Raw genomic sequence first — 19,470 nt, forward strand, 5'->3', positions numbered from 1 at the left:
TTATATAGTAATGCCCACTAAATCTTGAAGTTTTTAAAATATATCATCAATAATGAAATCTTCATTAGATATTTTTGCCTATTAACAATAATTAAGATAGATAATATTCTTTATTCACAAGATTGTTTAAGTTTCTCATTTGCAAGGAATATATCTTTAATTTCATCATTTGCATAATCAAATGCTGTTTTTTCAAATGAATCTTTAATAGTCAAGTCGACATCTTTGAATGATAGAAGTATTTCAACGATATTTTTATGATAATTTCTTACAGCATGATGCAATGGAGTTGATCCACTTATATCTTTTTTGTTTGAAATTGATGACTTTGTTTCAAGACAAATATAAACAATTTCTTCGTTATTATACTCGCATGCATAGGAGAGACAGTTCCGTTTTTGATCATCGCAGTAACTTATATTAGCTTTGCTATCAAGACAATAAACAAACAGCTTCAAATTATCACTTTTTGCGCATTCAATCAAGCATTTGTTGAAGAGATTGATTTTATTAAATATCAGATGTTTCTTTTCATTAAGAATCCAGAAAAAGATATCATTCTGATGGAAATAGCAAGCATATTGTAAATAATCAATAAAATCAAATCCTTTTTCATCGAGAATTCGAATTATTTCTAAGTTTCCGCTTTGTATTGCATAATATTGAAGATTTGAATTTCTTTTAGCGATGTAATTTTCCAGCAAATGGTTCAAACAGTTTATAGATCCGAAATAGCACGCTATTTCTATTATTTCTTTTGATTTACGCAAATAATAAGGTATAGAAAATACTTTGTCATTTTTTGTCGTTTTTGTTTTATAAGAATCACTATCAACATATTCTATAAGCTTGTTAACATCATCATTGACTATTATACTTAGAAGCTCATTATTGGCAACTAGATTATCAAATGAAATTTCGTTTTTATACCTTTGAAAATCATTTTTCTTGTATGATTCAAAATCAAACAAAAATTTTTTGCAATTTTGATCTTTCAAGTTGTATTTAAGGTATGCATCTATTCTTGAATAAAGACTAGGATTCATTATAACAATAGGCGATAGGATAAAGAAAGAAATGAACAGTTGATTTGGTCCTTTGTTCAGATTTTTTTCCAAATTTTCAAAAATCATATTTTCTGTGATAAATCCTTTTTTGAATAGCTCAAAAATAAAGAAGAACAATACTTCAACTCTTTGATACTCTGTTTCTGATTGCTGTTCAAAGCATTGTGAAATAAAAATTGAAATAAAATCTGATTTCTTTTCTGTCATATAAGCTACAAAGTTTCCTAGCAAGTTAAATAGATGATTTTTTGCTAACAAAATTTTAATAATGCAATTGGATAACTTTTGAGATAAATTTTCATTCGAAAGAAGATCTTCTTTTTCGAGCTGCTGATATATCTCTTCTTGATTGGAATCTGTTATGCTATTAATAATATCTTCAATCTTTGAAGTTGCAATAGCAAGAAATTTGTGAAAAGAAGATATTTTTTAAAAGTGTCACTTTTCGAAAATGTTCAGGGTGATTTCAAATAAATTGAATCTTGATTCATATTCCCGATATGAAATACATGCAGAATTTATTCTTTTTTGTTTCTTTCACGCAATGTTTTCAGATCCGGAAATTTGTCGGGCCCAAAACTCTTTATAAACTAGGATGCTTACTCGATCCATCATTTATGTTATTTTTCTGGTATGGTTCATAGTGCAAAACGTTAATTAATAGCAGATTACACAATTTGGTTTTGACAAACTCGGAGTTCAATTAATTTTATTCGGATTAATATCATTGTTACATAATTGCATTGCTAAATCTATAATACGAAGCATAAAAACGATATCACCGACTAAAAAACAGTTCATTTTCTGATAAACCATTTTATCGATTTTACGTGAAATATCGGATCAATACTTTTTAGTAAACAGGCTGATTTTATTTATGTGTAACAATTAATAATTAATAAGCATATTTATTAAAAAAAAGAATAGATAAGAAACAAAATCAACGCGGGTAGTGCGGATATGGCTGAGTAGCATAAAGAGATGGAGATTGGTAACCATACTGTTGTTGTGTATACTGAGTAGGCTGATATAAAGCTTGTGCGCTCTGATATTGAGCTGGTAACGGAACTCCATAGCCTCCGGTCATCTGCTGAGGATATTGTTGTGCCAATTGTTGCTGGTACTGTGTCTGTGCCATTTGCTGAGCGTATAACTGCTGATTGTAATTTGGTTGATTTTGGAATCCACCTGAAGGCCCAACGCCAAGGTTGTATGTCTGTTGATTCTTTGTGTCTAAGAATGCCATCTGACGGCTAATATTTTGTTGAATTTGGTTCGCTAAATTTGGATTTGAATTTTGCTGTGGATTTAATGGGTCATCTTCATCTCCAACTGGCATCTGTGGTGCTCCTGATTTCAAGTATGGGTTGTTAAATCTAGGAGCGTTCTCTTTTGGTGGGTTCATTCCTTGGACTTGATTATAATTAACATTGTGTAAGCGAGGCTGTGCAGGATTTGAATAGAAAGCCTTTGGAGATCTTCCTTGTGCTGGTGGAAGTCCCATCGGGGCAAAGGATGGTCCCATTCCACCTCCACCCATCGGCATTCCCATTGGTGGAACTCCGCCGGCCATTGGAGGGAATCCACCTGGTCCGGTAGGTAATGGCTGTGGAAATTGTGTTGGTGCTGTTGGTAAAACTGGAGGAGGCATTGCACCGTAATTTCCATGAGGTAAAGATGCGTATTGACTGATGGGATTCGAGTGAAGGCCTCTAGATGGATCATTTAAGTCTAAGTTCATCGGGAAGTCGCCTTGACCTTGATTTGGATTTGCAAAGGTAACCTTACCAGGGACTCGGAACTGTGGATGATTTCCTGGATTATCATTCGGAGGGAAATTGGCCTTATCACGATTGCCGCCGTGTTGGGATGAATACGATGGTGGCAAAATTTCCGAAGAATCATCATCCTGTATGTCTTCTGTAAATTCTGGAATTGTATCTGGTACGCCGGCACTATCGGGATGTTCTGAGGAAGAATTATGATGAGAAGCCATTCCGTGACCTTTTTTGGACCCAACGACTATGTTAGGAGCTTTAGATCTATCAAATCTGCCTTTAGAACAGTCAAACGGTTGCTTTCCTTTTGTATCAAAATGCAAAACTACAGTCATCCAAGGTTGAGCTGATACCATTATTCTCGTCATTTCAACTTTTATTTTGACTTTTTTATCGATTGGTATTGCCTGAAGTGGTATTTTAACATTTGCTAAAACATTTTCGCCACTAGCTGTTTTGGATTTAAGCATAAAGTTGTATACGCCTTCTAACTGTTTTGGAGTAAAGCAGAGCGTCTCATTGTCAAAATTAAGATCGTCAGGATTACGTTCCTGAGTTTTCGTTGTTTCTCCGTTTGCTTCATCTGCAATCTGAACGTAGAGAGGGTTGGACTGGAGATCATGCATAGGGATTCCATCTATTTTAGGGATCCGAATATAAAAGCGTGACCTCATTCCTTGAATAGACTAGTTTTAATTCAAAAAAAAAGGAGATATTTTTTTATTAAAATGTTGATGCAAAAATGATTTTGGATTATGATGAAAATATTTTTATCAATTGAATAAAATTAAAAGTACGATTTAAATTTTTTGGTTTTCATTCATGCATTTGTGCAACTAAAAATAGTTTATTTTGTTGTAAACAGAAATTCATCAAAAGTGACACCTCAGAAAAGCTAAAATATTGAATTTTTGGAACTTTTGATAGAGCACGTTTTTAAATATTAATTAAAGTAAATGTATATTTTGTAAAGATTCTTTTTAATAAAAAAAATTTTGAAGAAGAACACAAAATCTTCTGAAAAATAATATCACATAAACTCATATTATTTTCTAATATATAACTATTTTATATAAAAATCAAATTCAATGATCTTAAAAGCGAAGGAAAAACCTCAAAATTTACGAATATAATGAGTGGAATATAATGCTTATCTATCATAAAACCATATGAAATATCAATTTTTTGCTTTACGCCTAATTTTTGACGACAATTAGCAAAAAATGTTAAATGTTAACACTCAGTCCATTTGAATATGAAAAATAAAATTGACTTTGATTAAATGTTTTTATTTATCATGCAATTCTTCTTGCGACCAAAGATTTGAATAAAAGTTCAAAAATAAGATAGCTTAAAAAATAATATACGGTAGTGTTTACTAATAGATGAATAGTATATAAATTCTATTAAAATGGATTTGATCCAAAAAAATATAAAACCAAAAATAATTGTTATAATTTAAATGAAGAAGTAATTTAAAACGATTTTATTTATGATCAAATTTTATATATTTTTTTGGATCAAATCCATTTTAATAGAATTTATATACTATTCATCTATTAGTAAACACTACCGTATATTATTTTTTAAGCTATCTTATTTTTTGAACTTTTATTCAAATCTTTGGTCGCAAGAAGAATTGCATGATAAATAAAAACATTTAATCAAAGTCAATTTTATTTTTCATATTCAAATGGACTGAGTGTTAACATTTAACATTTTTTGCTAATTGTCGTCAAAAATTAGGCGTAAAGCAAAAATTGATATTTCATATGGTTTTATGATAGATAAGCATTATATTCCCACTCATTATATTCGTAAATTTTGAGGTTTATCCTTCGCTTTTAAGATCATTGAATTTGATTTTTATATAAAATAGTTATATATTAGAAAATAATATGAGTTTATGTGATATTATTTTTCAGAAGATTTCATTCTATATGCCTATGAAAAGTACTCTCAAAACCAACTTTTCCTAATTATAATTAAATCTAGAATATTGTATTATGCTTAGTATTATTTCATTTTTCTCATTCAATTTAGAATTTACAAATGTCAAAAAATTGAGAGCTGTCACTTTTGATGAATTTCTGTTTATTACAGTACTTATCTTCTACATATATAATCTTCATTAGATATATACATGATAAATAAAATTCATAAAACATTAAAAATCAAAAAATTAGATGAACCTTGGCAATTAAACTTTATTAAATAATAGTTGTTTATAAATTATATTATATTATCATTTAATATTATTTTGATAATGAAGATTTTATTTTGCAATAATATAAACGAAATTTTTTACCTTATGAACTTTTGATGGAAATATGCAAATTTAAAATAATAAAGAAAGCCGCGAGCGAAGCGATCGGCTTAGTTCGAAGATTTTGATTCAAATCTTTGCTGATCTGTAATTCGCGGAAGCCGCGAGCGAAGCGATCGGCTTAGGTCTAAGATTTTGATTCAAATCTTTGCTTATATTCCTTAAATTCTTTATGAAACTCGCAACAGTTCCATAAAAAATTTTAAATTCTAAACTGTCGAAATTACCGATCGGTAATCACACCCTTCACGGGTGTGTCACTTTTTACAGGCGCGTCACTTTTAGCTAAAATTACCCCTACTCTTCGCTTCATGACTGTGTAAAATTTGTAAAAATTCAATTTACCCTTCAATCATTTACAAAATTTTATTCGAAAGGTTCTTCTTTTAGGTTTTCGGAGTTTTTCTTATTAGTTTTGAAGCTGAAGGATAATTAACCGTGTAATTTTGGTACATTTTTAATTGGAATGAGGTATTACGGGAATTTATTCTTATTATCCGAAGCAAAAGATATACTCTGGTAAAATTTAGCTCATATTATGAATTTTTCGGATCACACAGCACTAAACTACTCCGTTTCTATGAGTTTATTCTTGTTATGATAATGAAAATGAGAAAGTTGAAGACCCTAGGATTAACATAGTAAGGTGATAGTATATATAATTGAAGGGCCAAAAATGAATTTGCTTTATTGTTCGATCATAACATAATTCATATAAGAATAGAAAACGCATGCAGAAAATATACATCAGTAATCTAAATAAATATATGAACTAGTATACAATGCTTCAAGATTACAATAATTTGAAAGATTTGAATGAACGTTAAAAATCTTAAGATGCACTATCATTGTTTAATGTACTGACTTTGAATTATAAAGTTTTATAATACTATTAATACTATTGATACAATTATAATTTCGAGCGAATAAATATCAAGAAAAAAGTCAAAAGTTTCATGAATAATTTTTACCAAAGCATTATATAATGATTGGGGTTACTCCCAAATGACATATCTTTTATTAATTATTTAAGGTTAAATTCCAATACCATTTTTAGTACAGTATACATTGTGCGTCGCCTGTAGCCTACAGCTACAGGCACCGACACAATGAAAAAAGTGACAGAAAACTGACACCATACGGGCGCATATGTACGCATATATGTGTAAAAATAAACGTTCATATGTAAACTAACCTTTATTCACTAGCAGGGGCTGATAAATCATAATCGTCGAGAAGTACGATAGGTGGTCCCACCTGTTTAATCTGTATGGAGAGGCAAACGTGACGTAAGAAGCATAACACTGGTTTCTCAGTATATTTAATAGACTCTGCTGTTGGCTTAACTGTAAGCTTATATGTAATAGGTGAATTAGATAACTGACCCTGTTGGAATGTATAATCAGTTTCGCAAGGGAATCCACATAGGTAATGACCTAAGTCATTTGACTCGATTCCAAATTGAGGGACTGATGTGGTTGTGATAGACCTCATGACATCATAGTTGAAGCCAACAGTATCGTTATTATTGTTAGTGGCATTTGCCTGCATCTCATAGAAGATTGGATCATTAGATGCTTGAGCCTCAGCGGGTATGTTACCATATGCTCCACAGTTCAATTGAATTTGTTCAAACAATGGATTTTCATAGGTAGTGTTATAATTAGGTGTTTTCTTAAATAGTGTATAAATGGTGTTCACATATAATGGAGTAAATGCTGCCGTGAATGTACAAGGAGTTCCTTCACCTTTAGCCATTGAACCATCCATAGTAATGCAGTCAATTCTTTTGATTGGGAAGTTTAGAGTCTTTGCCGAATATCTTGTCACCAAATCACTATAGATGTTAGGGTCCAAAGAGAATGAGTTACAGTATGTAATCATTTCAAAGAAGTTTGCATTCTTCTTAGTGAACTTAATAAACTTGGTACCAAATGATATCGTACTCTTATCGGCATTCCAAGTTACAGTATCAATAACTTTGATACCTTCATAGATAGGAGTGAAGTGATTAGTGATTGGAATATAGCTTGTAACATTGGCTTGCATGTTCGGTAATGGTAGAATATCCTGATAACTTAATGGTGTCCAAACCATACCAGCAATACTGAACTTAACCTTAAGTTGTAAGTTACCAGCAAACGCTGGAAGGAATCTAATGTTATTAAGTATTAGGAATCTTCTTAGGTCAATCTTGATTGGTATGTGGAACTTTAATGTAGTTGCACCACTAATTGGTTTATTGAACTCAATAATCTGTCCAGAACGAACTGTATCACATCTATTGAAAACATCTTTATGTCTAGCCTTACTAAATACATCAACTTTCTTAATAGCTTCTGTTGTAGATGCAGTAGAAGTAATGTAACCTTCTTCTCTAGCATTATCTTGTGTATAAACACTTTTACCATTAGCGATTAATTGATATGATTCAACAGCATAGAATGAATCAATGTATCCCAACCAAATTGCTGGAAGATGTGCACATGATTTGCCACCAGCATATTTAGTATCAATTGCTTTAATTGCTGTAACATTTGATCCTGTAGGAGCTGTCTCAACAGCTCTTTCTTTATATACTTCACCATCATATTTAGGAACTTTTTCATCAGCTGGTTCAGTTTCTGTTGTAATTATGCACTCACCATCGACATAACCACTAATGAACGTATTATATAAGTCAATCATGTTCTCACCAGGTGGTGATATGTTAAATGTAATATAACCGTTATCAATAGTATTTGTCGGCATAGCTGGCACTTTTGTTGGGACATATCTATGGTTAGTATCTCCAATAGGAACTGCCCCATCAACTTGATCGAAATAATATCTTACTTGTCTGATGGAATCAGCAATACTGTATGTATTGAGGTTATCGTTCAACATCTTTCTCAGCTATAAAAAATTTACAATCTTCTTATTCTTGGGATTATTCGTCTTATTTGTGGCTGAGGTTTAGGAGGTTCTGGTTCAGGCTCTGGTTCATCATCGAAGTGTATTCTTTTCTCTTCCATTGATTGAACATATTCTTGATTCTCTTTAGTTTCCTTCTCACGTTCAATTGGGTCCATGTTTGGTTCATTAACTACACTGTTACGTTCTAATATCTTTGTCATCATCTCTAACAACATTTTATTAGTATATGCTTGTTCTTCTTCTTTCTTCTCATCAACTTTAGGAGCTTCTTGAACAACAGGAGCTGGGGCAGGAGCTGGTGAATTCAATGGTGCCTTTCTCTTTCTAACTTGAACTGAACCATTCTTCATATGACAAACATAATATAATGGATGTTGTATTCCTTTAGCTTCATTCAATATGATTGATTGCTTTTCACTTGGTGAAAGTTTTGACGTCATTTCTATCCTAATAAAATTTTTTACTCCTAACAAAATGACTGAGAATACTTTCGACAGAGAAGCACTCAAGAATGAACTTCGTGAAGAAATACTTAATGAACTCAAACCAAAAGAACAAACACAAGAAGAGAAACCAGCTAAACCAAAGCGTAAACTCACAGAGAAACAATTAGCTGCATTAGCAGCTGGACGCGCAAAGAATCCACGAATGATTGCAAAGAAATTGAGAGAAGAGGAAGAAGCTAAGAAAAATAATAAGTAAGTGTTTAGAACTTTAACTTACGTTCAAAAGATGACTTCGTTGAAATAGTGAAGTCCTTATTTTTGTTGAAGCATGGTTTCGAACCAATGCACAAGTCAAAGGTTATCTCATCACCTTCATAAAGAGATTTGTACAATTCCACGATGCTATATTTTTCCCCAACTTTCTCAGGGAAGAACAAACCTTTCTTCTCGTCATAATGTACTTGTATCGCATCTGGGAACATTTGGTTTGCAGTAAGTGCAATTACGTCCTGTGTGATTCCCTTCATTCGACAGTGGAAAGCAATTTCCTTGAGGTCATTGGTTAATTCGTCGAGGTAAGTCTTCTTTCCAACGAATATAGATCTTTGTGCCTTAGACATATGTCCTGCAGTAATCTCTGCAAAGTCTGAATGAAATTGACCCAGTGCTTTTCCAATGAGTTCTCTGTTATACCTTCTCTTGTATTCTTCTGCTAACTTATCTAAGTCCTTCTCATACAAGTGTAAACTATCTGTATCCTGATAGAACAACTTCAAGCCCAAATCTTCTGCTGTGAAGAATACTTCATTCATGATTCGTTTGGACATAGAAAGGATTGAAACACCTAATGGACAATAGTTAAAGTGACGAACGATAGGTTTAAATGACTTTACACATGAAAGTTCGGAATCGGGGATGAACTCTATTGTCTGTATGTCATTATAGTTCTTAATGATATAGTCAGTGAGCTTATTGTCCTTGATGAAACGAATCTTTTTGTCAATGGGCTTTAATATCGTCTTACCATAGATACTGTTCAAAAGAAGTTTGATGATCTCTTGTATCGGATTACCTTCCTTCTTATACTTAGCACGTAATTCGAAGAGCTTCTTAACTTCATTCCTTATTGTCATGTCCCTTTTTCCATCATAATAGTATCCATCAATGACTTTGCATGAGATCTCTTGGAACTTGATCAGATCTTGAAGCGTAATGTGGTCTACGAACATCTTGCAGCATGTATTGGAACTTCTGGCAACATGTAAGTCAGGGTTGATGTCAGGATTGACGACAATCAATGGGAATGCTGAGTTCTTACCGATCGACAAGATCTCGATCTGACAGTAAAATCCTGAGATGAACTTTTCCTTTGTTGGTTCAGCTTGGTCATCATCAAAGAGATGCTCCAACAAGTATTCACTGCTCTTCATCTCTTCTGTCATAACTTTTGGAATTCCTTCTAAACAGTAAAGTCTAGCAATTGCTGATGGATACAATGATACAGCATCGAAGTCAGTGATGAGTTCTCCTTCATTGTATTGCTTCTTGTTCTCAGCTAGCATGCATCTTCCTCCTTGAATACACTTGGAAATATATTCACGAGGTTTTCCTGCAAGATCAAAGAGATTACCGTTCTTCCAATATACTCTCTTCTCAAAGAGTTTGTTTGAGATAGAACTTATTGAAACATAATCATAAGCATCTATTTCAAACTCAGTCATGAGGTCATTGCGGAACTTAAGAAAGCCATCTCGTAAAATGCGTACATCTTGACCGCAATAGAATGACGAATAAACTTCCATGTCAAAGTGTTCATCATCAATCTTGCAATCTTCAATCTTCTCAATGTTCTCATTAAAAGCTTCAATATCTTTGACATGATTCATGGCATCATCGATGTTACCAACTTTAGTTGTATTAACTAACTCTTCCGTGTAGTAATTATATGGGAAAACTTCTTTTTCACCACTAGTGAGGTGAAACATTTCAGGGAATCTTTCCAACTTAGTTGAGATGATTGCATAAGAGTCTTTGAAGCAGAGAAGTTTTCCTTTGTACTTTCCTTGTATCTGCATCGTTTGTGAACCTTTGATGATTGGAGTTCCTGTAATCTCTTCTAACTGAGACATGAGAAAAGTGACATCGTACGATAAGTTGTGGAAATAAACTAAACTCTTATCTGGTAAAGCTTCGAGGAATTTTGACGCACAGTCACTTCCCCAAATTGATGTATAACCATCATCGTCATCTTCCATGATCCAATTGTTTACGGGTTTTGTGAATGTTTCCATCAGTTGATGCTTCGAAGTCAGCAAAGAAAACATGTTCTCTTGGGAACTTCATGTCTTTCTTCGTCTCTGAACTCCAATCTTTCTTCATCCTTGCGCAATAACGCTCATTGTATGTGAGGTCAATCATTTCTTCAAGGTTCTCATTATACATCGTTGTGAAGTATGTGCAAAGTTCTCCTGTTCTAATTGGTTCGAAATAATTGTTAGCAAACAAGAGTTCAATGACTTTTGCAAGTGGTGTAACTAACTTTGAGTTAATTGCATACCTTGTTTCATATCTTCTGTTAACTAACATCTTCTTCTCTAAAGTCCAATCCTTGCACAACTTACAAACATCTTCATAGTTCTTGATGAACATTGAACTTATTGGAAGCTTTTCGTTCAACATGTAGTGGTCATACATTAATAAAAGTTCTACTGTCATCTTTGGTTCTTCATCTGGTTCATAAGTATATGAATGATTTGAATACTTCTCGTTGTATTTGATGACATGGAACCTTATTCCTGTTTCTTTGGCAATAACCTTAATCTTTGACATTGGAAAATCTTTGACACGAATGATTTCCCTCATATGATTAATTGTTGCTTCGTCAACACCAGCTTGAATACAAGCGTAGATGAAACATGAATCTTTCATCATCTTCTTTGCTGTCTCTGCATTAAGTTCGTTGAAGATCTGATACCTCTCTAAGTTAATAGGTAATTTGCATGTCCATGTCCAAAGCTGACCATTACGTGACCTGTTTCTCTTCTTTGAATGGTTTTGTTTGATGATCTTGAGTGCGATCTTTTCTTGACCTGCTGCTCTCATCGTATCTAACATAACTTGTTCTTCAGCTGTGAGTTTATATGGTGTGTACGTTCCTTTTCTCAAAGCAGAAGCATCAACATCTGAATAAGCTGTATAGTCAAAGATCTCGATCTTCCTTAACGAAGGAATACTACAAAGGAAGAAGTCATAGTTTGATTCAAGGACTTTAGATGCTAATTCTTGTACTTCTGCTATTGGAGCTTCATTAAGTAACTGATGAACTAATGATCCCATTGTATTGATGTTCAAATGACGCAAAATGTTTCTCTTCTCATCAAAGTCGTAATAGAATGTCCACTTCTGTTTGAAAAGGTCTATCTGTCCAATGAACTTTGCCATAACTCTTGGAAACATCTTGTTGAAGTAATCTTTTCCTCTTGGACTGTATTGGTCAATGTTAAACATAATGAATCTTTCTCCTGCTTTAGTTATTGGGTCTAACCATTTCTCATCAGGAAGTTTTTGACCATTAATGTTCTTAACAACGTAAAAGGCATTCTGTATTTCTTTGTATGCTAATTCGCTCTCATCAATCTTTGGTGGAGGGTCTGAGTATATTGGTTGCATCTCCATTAACGCTCTATTATGAGATCTCTGATCGTGATCTAAAGCAACTGGGGAATTTGAAGCTGGAACATTCATGATACCATTGTAGTCATCATAGAAGCTCTTAGCATTCTTGAAAATATCTCTACACTTCCTGTATCCTTGATTCTTAATTGCCAGAGCTAATTTATTGGTAATGTCTTTAGCTTTCTTAGGCATTTTGATCCAAACATATCAAGCATACCTTTCTTATCTTCTGGTGAAAGGTTATTAACTAATCCTTTATACTGCAGACATTTTTATAACCGATAAAAAAATATACGTTATTTTTTTTTAATCGTCATCGTAATCATAATCGTACGAAGATTCTGTATCATCATCACTGACATCATTGGTTTCTCTAACTTCTGGCTTATCTGGTTTAATCTCTATCACCATAAACATTGGTGACAATAATCGAACAGGCTGATCTTGGAAGTCAACTAAGGTAAACGTAACATTAGTTAGTTCCCATGGAAATGCATCTATCCATGGTGAGGATTCCTTACATATAAGTGGTTTACCAGATATCCAGAACTCATTGATGTTATAACATGTAGATCTGTACATGATCTTTCTTCGATCATCAACTTGGTCAATATTATTGAACCCAGAGATGACAGACATTGATGAACGAAGGTATAACTGATACCCGAAGTTGAGCATAGGTGGTTTTGGCATTTGTAGATAATAATTATGTACAATAGGTAGTTCTATTCCATATGCACCTAAAATAAGATTTGCTCTATGTGAAGCATCTTTTAAATAGACTTTATGTCCTTTGTCCTGTGACGTAAATATAAGTTGATTCGTAGCACTCAGTGAAACTGTTACATTATGTTGACCTTTTTTCTTGTTATAATAATCAAACTGTTTTGTTACAATCTCTTGTAGTTTTGATACAATAGTATCCATATCAAATGAAAGAGCTGACTTAAATGTACACACCTTTTCTTCTCCATCTTCGTCTAACTGTAAGACAAAATAATCTGTTTCGTCACAAACAATAAAGTTCGCCATAGTACTGACACTTTTTACTCTCATCTTTATCTTACTTGGATGCCCCATGTTAGGATCTGCTTGAAACTGTATTGTCCCGTAGTTATTAGGATCAGTCGATTGTAGATAATACATCATTTTTATATGTAGTAAAAGAATGAGTGTTGTTCCATATGCATATGAATGTTATAAGTCTAGCGTACTTCAATATAAAGAATATACTCTCAGAATTACTGATAATGCTTTAGTCATACATAAAGAAGGTGCTGATGAAGACATTACCATCGGTCCTGGTATATTACCTATCGAGCAACCAGATGGTACAATTGTTGAAACAGACTTAAATCAATACCTTCAAGCGTTACAGAATCGTGTGACAAAAGTAGAGAATAATTACTTAGATGCTCCATTCTTCACAACTGATAGAGATTATATGTTTTCATGTATGGCGAGTAATGGTTTGCAAGAAACTCGTGAGGTAAATATTAATGAAGCATTAGAGACTATAATATATCATGTTAAACGGTTATTATCGATTGACCATGGAGTTCATTTTGACCCAAGGTCTACACTGTTCAATATACCAATGATTGAAAACAGTCAATTAACATTTAAAGAAGATACATTGTATAATGCTTTAAACGCAGCATTTGCTTATATATTAGGTCATGAACAAGTACAAAATAGTGGTATTGCAATATACTTAGATAAAGTTATGTTAAAGAAACCATTGACATTCACAGAAGATGGTCCAAAAGCAACTGGTATTGTTGGTGATGGAACATTATTGACGAAAGAATACTTAGCAAGTCATGTCGGAGAATTTTTCTCCACTAATGATAGCATCAGTACAACACCAGAAGTTATTTTATTGAAGAAACCAATCACATTTGATGTTAAAGGAAAGACAAAAGCAACTGGTATAGCTGGCGATGGAGTTCTTCTGACTAAGGAATACTTGAAGAAAAATATCAATGACTTCGTTGAAATTGTCAAAGATAAAGAATCTGGTCTTAAGTTCAACCCTTTATCATTCATCTTTGCCATAGCAAACGCCGGTGCTACTGCAGCCTCATGGATATCACTCCAGAGTCAAATAAATGCTCTTTGGGCTTTTGTTGAAAGTCAAGAAGGTATAGATACTGTTCTTGACACTCTGGGTAATCTTGGTCCAAATCATAAAGGAGGTTTTGTGGATGGAATAAAAAATTTAGTTGAAAAGACTAAAACAAGTTTCCAGAAGATAACTCATATAGAAAGATTCAGAAATGAAGGTTATATGGAACTTGAGAGTTTTGATGTGACTGGACCTTTGGAACCAATTCCAATGCCACGTGATGCTAATGATGAAGAAGAGAAAGATCCTGGACCAAAAACAATCATTTCTACGTTAAGTACTTTGTACCCTGATTTTGTGACCTTAGTGAAAGTTGCTAATACATCAAGAAAGAACAATAATATTAATATGTCTGGTACTGATGACCTTACTGATTATCTTTATCTCATTCTTGCTGAATTAGCGAAGAAAGTTGAGGAGAACAAAAATAATGGAGGAAGAACTGCACTTAAGATTGCAGACAAAGCTGACAAAAGTTATGTTGACGAAGAGATACGTAAAGTTGCATCTAAAGAATATACTTTATCACAGTCTGTCATACTTAAGACAATCAAAGGTCCAGAGAAAGATATGTACCCAGGTGATGGTACAACAGTTAAAGTTAATGAAAGAGTTTCATTCCCATCTGGTATTGATGCAAAAGAAGTATATATTAATGGTGAAAACATCAATACAACATTGATTCCTTTGAAAAATAATGAGTTCACTGAACCTTTGACAGTTAAATCAATTCGTTCAAGAGAAGACAAACCTGTTATAATCAATAAAATAGGAGCTGATAATGACCAACCAGTTCAAATCAAGAAAATAAGAGCTGATGACATTATCTTGAACTATACTTTAGGCTCAAGTGCACTTTAGAGAATCCAAGCACTAGTGTAAGAGATACACTTAATAGTTTAGATAGTAAATGTACGAACATTGAAGGTCATGTCAGAAACTTTGAAACACATGAGCTACCAACAATGTTAGATAAGAAAGCTGACAAAACTTATGTGGATGCAGAACTAACAAAGAAATTTTGGAAACCAGATAAAATGACATTTACAACAGAAATTATAAATGGTGAACCAGCAACTCCATTTGAATTTGTTAGAGGTCTTCAACCAGATACTTTTGAATTTTTCTTGGATAATTCTATTGAACTAACATTACATTATAAAAGTGGAACAAATGCAACATTTCATCCGGGAGATACATTCCAAATGGTATTTAATGACATAAGTTCTTTAGAATATGTTTATAGAGCTATGAGCATATATGATTTAATATATCCTATAGGAGCTGTTTATACGTCTATGAATCCAATAAATCCAAACACTTTATTTGGTGGTAGATGGTATGAAATAGTTGACAGTTTTCCATTCTACACTAATACGCAGTCAATGAAGATGGGAGGTTCAAAGAAAATAGGTATTGAAAACCTTCCTTCACATATGCATAGGTTCAGTGGAAGAACATCTGTGGAAGGAAACCATTCACATTCAATGACAAAAAGAGGTTATACAAATCTTGCAGCAGGTTCGGATAGACAGGGAATGCATAGATATGATATTTCAAGTGACCCAGTAGATTCAAGCACAGGTATTTTCTGTGGAACTGCAGGAAATCATACACATGTTGTAGCTGGCATTACAGACCCAGCAGGTAATGGAAAAGATTATATGCCTCCTTATATAACAATGCACGCTTGGATACGAGTTGGTTAACTCAAGATCACGATCACAAACTGTTTCTCAGTATGAATGAGTAGCTCTATTTTTACATCATTACTGAAGTATTTCTTTTCTTCATCAATGACAGAAAGAATGTTTTCATCATCTTTTAAAGATCTTACCAAAGTTAGATCTTCATCAGAAAATCTCAAAGAAAGACTCATTTATGCACTAATAAAAATATAGCTAATTATTTTTTTATCTGAACTTTTTATCGGGTATATAAAGATGTCTGAACATCATATAAAGTTCTTTAAGATCCAACAGTTTGTAGATGAAGTGAAGAAGCAAAATAAAACAGCAAAGAGACTACTTATATGCTTACCACAAACATTATGTCAAGGAAAGTATGGTTATAGTGCAAGTCCGATCATGATCTTTGTCGATAAGCAGAAATACACAAATGAAGGTTTAGCTAATTTACTCAAGTTTGAAAAGATAGCTATAAACATTCCTGACCATTTCTCAGCGAGAATAAACCTTGACAAGACTAAAAGTTATTGTTTATATGTAGATCTCACGAAATCAACAAAGAGTAAAGACAAAGAATATAACCCAGTTGAACTTAAGACAATGGGTAAGAACTTACTCAAAGCTGCTATCAAACCTGTCGAAGAGATCGACATTGAGGATGAAGCAGAAGAAATAGATGTAGATCCTGATGCATTATAAACGATAAAGTTTATTTTTGGAGGAAGATGGTGTCAGACCCTTTAATCTGGTATGCTTGTTCTAGGTAATTGCAGAAACCTAGAAAGATTGGTATTGGTCTGAGTTTCATATCTGTTCTCTCATCTCTCCATTGAAGCAAGTAAATTTTCATGAAGAGTTCGTCTGGATTCTCAGGTTTTGGTACACACTGATCGAAGATCTGTATGACCTCTTCATGACCGTACTCCCTATGGTCAGACATGAGTGTTAAGAAGAACTTTTGCATCTTCGGACCAGGTTTAGCATCTATGCAACGAGTGGGTCTCATTGACATTTTTGTCACTTTTATTTGGTCGAATGGAAGGATTCGAGTTCATGCCACTTGACAGCAAAGAAGGTGCAGAAGAGGTTGTTGTTGCTGCATTCTATGCGAGCTCACACGTTGACGCATTCCGAACTTACCAGGATGACCTCGAAAAAGAAGGTCGAAAGCTTGGAAAGATCCAAATGTTGCTTGAGTTCTTCCGTGGAAACCTTGCACAGAAGTATGAGAAGAAAGAATAAACAACTAATTATTACTGAGCTTAGCTCATAAATGTAAGTTTTTACTCTGATCAGATCTTAGATCTCGTCGGGACAAGCGGAAAGGATAAAGTCCATGAGCTGGACTTTTGTCTTAGTGAGCGGTACTGCGGTCATGAGTAGTTCGCGCTTGTTTGAGCCACTTGGAACGCGACCCTTCCAATTCCTCATAGATCTCAAGGCAGAGATCGTGAAGAACTCAAGGACAAAGAGTCTTTGAGACTTGGTAAGGAATCCCTCATCATCTCTTTCATCCTGGAGGGTCTTTGTGGATGCAGTGGACTTGATCTCGTCTTCCTCGATCGGATCATTCTCATAATCTTCATCACCCTTCTTCCTAAACGTCATCTGCTCTCTCTTGTAGTCGTTCCTGAGAGCATTGAGTCCAGCTTCAAGATCTTGTGAGTTCTTTGCAGGTTTATTGAAAGTTTTCTTTTCCTGCATTTGCTGTATAAGCTGGGTTTGCTGTTGCATCATCTGCATCATCATTGCCATCATATCTAGTGTTGGTGATGCTGGAGCTGGTGTTGTACCATCTTGGGACATTCGGTCGTCGGTTATGTCTTTACAAAAGACTGCTTTACAAAAGACAGCTTTACAAAAGACAGCTTTACAAAAGACTGCTTTACAAAAGACAGCTTTACAAAAGACAGCTTTACAAAAGACAGCTTTACAAAAGACAGCTTTACAAAAGACAGCTTTACAAAAGACAGCTTTACAAAAGACTGCTTTACAAAAGCATTTTCTCACAAAATTGAATACTTTTGCTTTACAAAAGACGTCTTGACAAAAGATTGCTTTACAAAAGTCTGCTTTACAAAAGACGTCTTGACAAAAGATTGCTTTACAAAAGTCTGCTTTACAAAAGTCTGCTTTACAAAAGACGTCTTGACAAAAGATTGCTTTACAAAAGTCTGCTTTACAAAAGTCTGCTTTACAAAAGACAGCTTTACAAAAGATTGCTTTACAAAAGCCATGACTGATCTTCATCCAATTTGTTTAATCGAACTTAATGAAGTAATTTCTGCATATCTCCTGCATGTATTTGGAAACGAGAGGATAAGACAACTCACCAAGGTTTCCAGACGCCAGATCCAAAGACTTGAATCAACTGCAGGAGTAATCCTAAGCTTTGAAGAAGGATTAACCAATAAGAAAGATGTCATTGACTCCAAGCGTGAAAGCCTTGCTGCTTTCTTACGCAAACACCCATGGGTCGATGTTGATCTCCAAACTCCTTACCAAGGACTCGTTGAAACCTTCACGACCTACAGACAGCTCCTTGACAGACCTGAGCAGAACCTTCTGGTCGAACGTGATGGCACATTAAGCCCTACAGACGAGTCAATCCAGAGAGAAGAAGCTCAAGAGTAAAAATCTGACATTTATACTTTACATGACATTTTTTTCATGAGTGTTCACGTTAAGATCAATGATGAAAACATGACTTCATGGGAAGATATCATTGATGACATAGAGAATGACCTTGATGAAAACATGATGGGAGCTCAAACGTCAGTTAAGGTCAAACTTGGTGAAGTTCAAGAAAAGATCTCCGAGATCAATGCAAAAATATCTGCTCTTACAGAGGTTGACGTTTATTACAGAAGCTTGGAGAGAACTTTAAGCAAACTTGAACGTCAGAACCAAAGTCTCATAGTTGTGCTCCAGAAACTCAGTCTCATGCGTAAAGCATATAATGACTACCTACATGTAAGAGACTTACCTTCTTATTCTACTCCAGATCTCGACTTTTCCGATATAAGTCCAATCCTTATTGATACAACACTTACGATAGCAGGGATGCTTCCTACATATCCAGAATATGATAACTTACCTCAGCTCTTCGAGTATCTCAAGAAAAAGTTCATGATCTTATTATGCGAGACCATGAAAAGACGTCAAAATACCAGAACAGAACGAGAACAGAGCTTACTAATAGACTTATTATATAATACTAAAGAAATAAAGGAGTTTTTATTCTAACTTTGGTATTTTTGGGAAGAACTGATCTGGATCATATTTGTCAACCACAGGTTTTGGTATCAAAAGTCTCTCTGGTTCTTGGACGGCTGGTACTGGAAATGGTTCCTTTGGTTTCCTAGCTTTTGGGAGATCTAAAAATTTTCTTGGTCTCTTTCTTTTGTGTAAGTGTTGTCCATTTTTATCGACAACGAATGTGAGCT

At 34.0% G+C, this 19,470-nt stretch overlaps 9 protein-coding genes and 4 pseudogenes across 13 annotated transcripts, besides 3 other annotated features; 5 read left to right on the forward strand and 8 right to left on the reverse strand.

The window, feature by feature from the left end:
* Nucleotides 1-110: 110 nt before the first annotated feature.
* On the reverse strand, nt 111-1,046 carry TVAGG3_0938420 (Ankyrin repeat family; the record flags this gene model as incomplete). The annotated part of the gene is made up of 1 exon (XM_001306732.1): nt 111-1,046. One exon carries the CDS (start codon nt 1,044-1,046, stop codon nt 111-113), a length of 936 nt encoding a protein of 311 aa, XP_001306733.1.
* An 886-nt stretch (nt 1,047-1,932) lies between these two features.
* On the reverse strand, nt 1,933-3,522 carry TVAGG3_0938430 (profilin binding; the record flags this gene model as incomplete). Its single annotated transcript, XM_001306731.1, has 1 exon — nt 2,008-3,519. The coding sequence occupies one exon, from the start codon at nt 3,517-3,519 to the stop codon at nt 2,008-2,010; it is 1,512 nt and encodes a 503-aa protein (XP_001306732.1).
* A 176-nt stretch (nt 3,523-3,698) lies between these two features.
* Nucleotides 3,699-3,736: a mobile genetic element.
* Nucleotides 3,737-4,908: 1,172 nt separating this feature from the next.
* Nucleotides 4,909-4,945: a mobile genetic element.
* A 1,384-nt stretch (nt 4,946-6,329) lies between these two features.
* Nucleotides 6,330-19,470: part of a mobile genetic element that runs on past the window's edge.
* On the reverse strand, nt 6,369-7,981 carry TVAGG3_0938470 (annotated as a pseudogene). Its single transcript has one exon. A coding segment is annotated over exon 1 (1,613 nt).
* TVAGG3_0938480 (uncharacterized protein) lies at nt 8,089-8,527 on the reverse strand (the record flags this gene model as incomplete). The annotated part of the gene is made up of 1 exon (XM_051252820.1): nt 8,089-8,527. A coding segment is annotated over one exon (439 nt), but the record flags the coding sequence as incomplete, so codon positions are not given.
* On the forward strand, nt 8,562-8,805 carry TVAGG3_0938490 (annotated as a pseudogene). Its single transcript has one exon. A coding segment is annotated over exon 1 (244 nt).
* Nucleotides 9,097-10,071, reverse strand: TVAGG3_0938500 (organellar and viral DNA polymerase type B; the record flags this gene model as incomplete). Its single annotated transcript, XM_001320013.2, has 1 exon — nt 9,097-10,071. A coding segment is annotated over one exon (975 nt), but the record flags the coding sequence as incomplete, so codon positions are not given.
* Nucleotides 11,243-12,277, reverse strand: TVAGG3_0938510 (organellar and viral DNA polymerase type B; the record flags this gene model as incomplete). The annotated part of the gene is made up of 1 exon (XM_051252821.1): nt 11,243-12,277. A coding segment is annotated over one exon (1,035 nt), but the record flags the coding sequence as incomplete, so codon positions are not given.
* TVAGG3_0938520 lies at nt 12,515-13,182 on the reverse strand (annotated as a pseudogene). Its single transcript has one exon. A coding segment is annotated over exon 1 (668 nt).
* TVAGG3_0938530 (uncharacterized protein) lies at nt 13,806-14,352 on the forward strand (the record flags this gene model as incomplete). Its single annotated transcript, XM_051252822.1, has 1 exon — nt 13,806-14,352. A coding segment is annotated over one exon (547 nt), but the record flags the coding sequence as incomplete, so codon positions are not given.
* Nucleotides 17,060-17,297, forward strand: TVAGG3_0938540 (annotated as a pseudogene). Its single transcript has one exon. A coding segment is annotated over exon 1 (238 nt).
* TVAGG3_0938550 (uncharacterized protein) lies at nt 17,324-17,830 on the reverse strand (the record flags this gene model as incomplete). Its single annotated transcript, XM_001286491.2, has 1 exon — nt 17,324-17,830. The coding sequence occupies one exon, from the start codon at nt 17,828-17,830 to the stop codon at nt 17,324-17,326; it is 507 nt and encodes a 168-aa protein (XP_001286492.2).
* Nucleotides 17,844-18,071, forward strand: TVAGG3_0938560 (pentapeptide repeat-like family; the record flags this gene model as incomplete). The annotated part of the gene is made up of 1 exon (XM_001286492.1): nt 17,844-18,071. The coding sequence occupies one exon, from the start codon at nt 17,844-17,846 to the stop codon at nt 18,069-18,071; it is 228 nt and encodes a 75-aa protein (XP_001286493.1).
* Nucleotides 18,260-18,599, forward strand: TVAGG3_0938570 (uncharacterized protein; the record flags this gene model as incomplete). Its single annotated transcript, XM_001289081.2, has 1 exon — nt 18,260-18,599. A coding segment is annotated over one exon (340 nt), but the record flags the coding sequence as incomplete, so codon positions are not given.

The sequence above is a fragment of the Trichomonas vaginalis genome, chromosome I, assembly GCF_026262505.1.
Source record: "Trichomonas vaginalis G3 chromosome I, whole genome shotgun sequence".
Taxonomy (NCBI): domain Eukaryota; phylum Parabasalia; order Trichomonadida; family Trichomonadidae; genus Trichomonas; species Trichomonas vaginalis.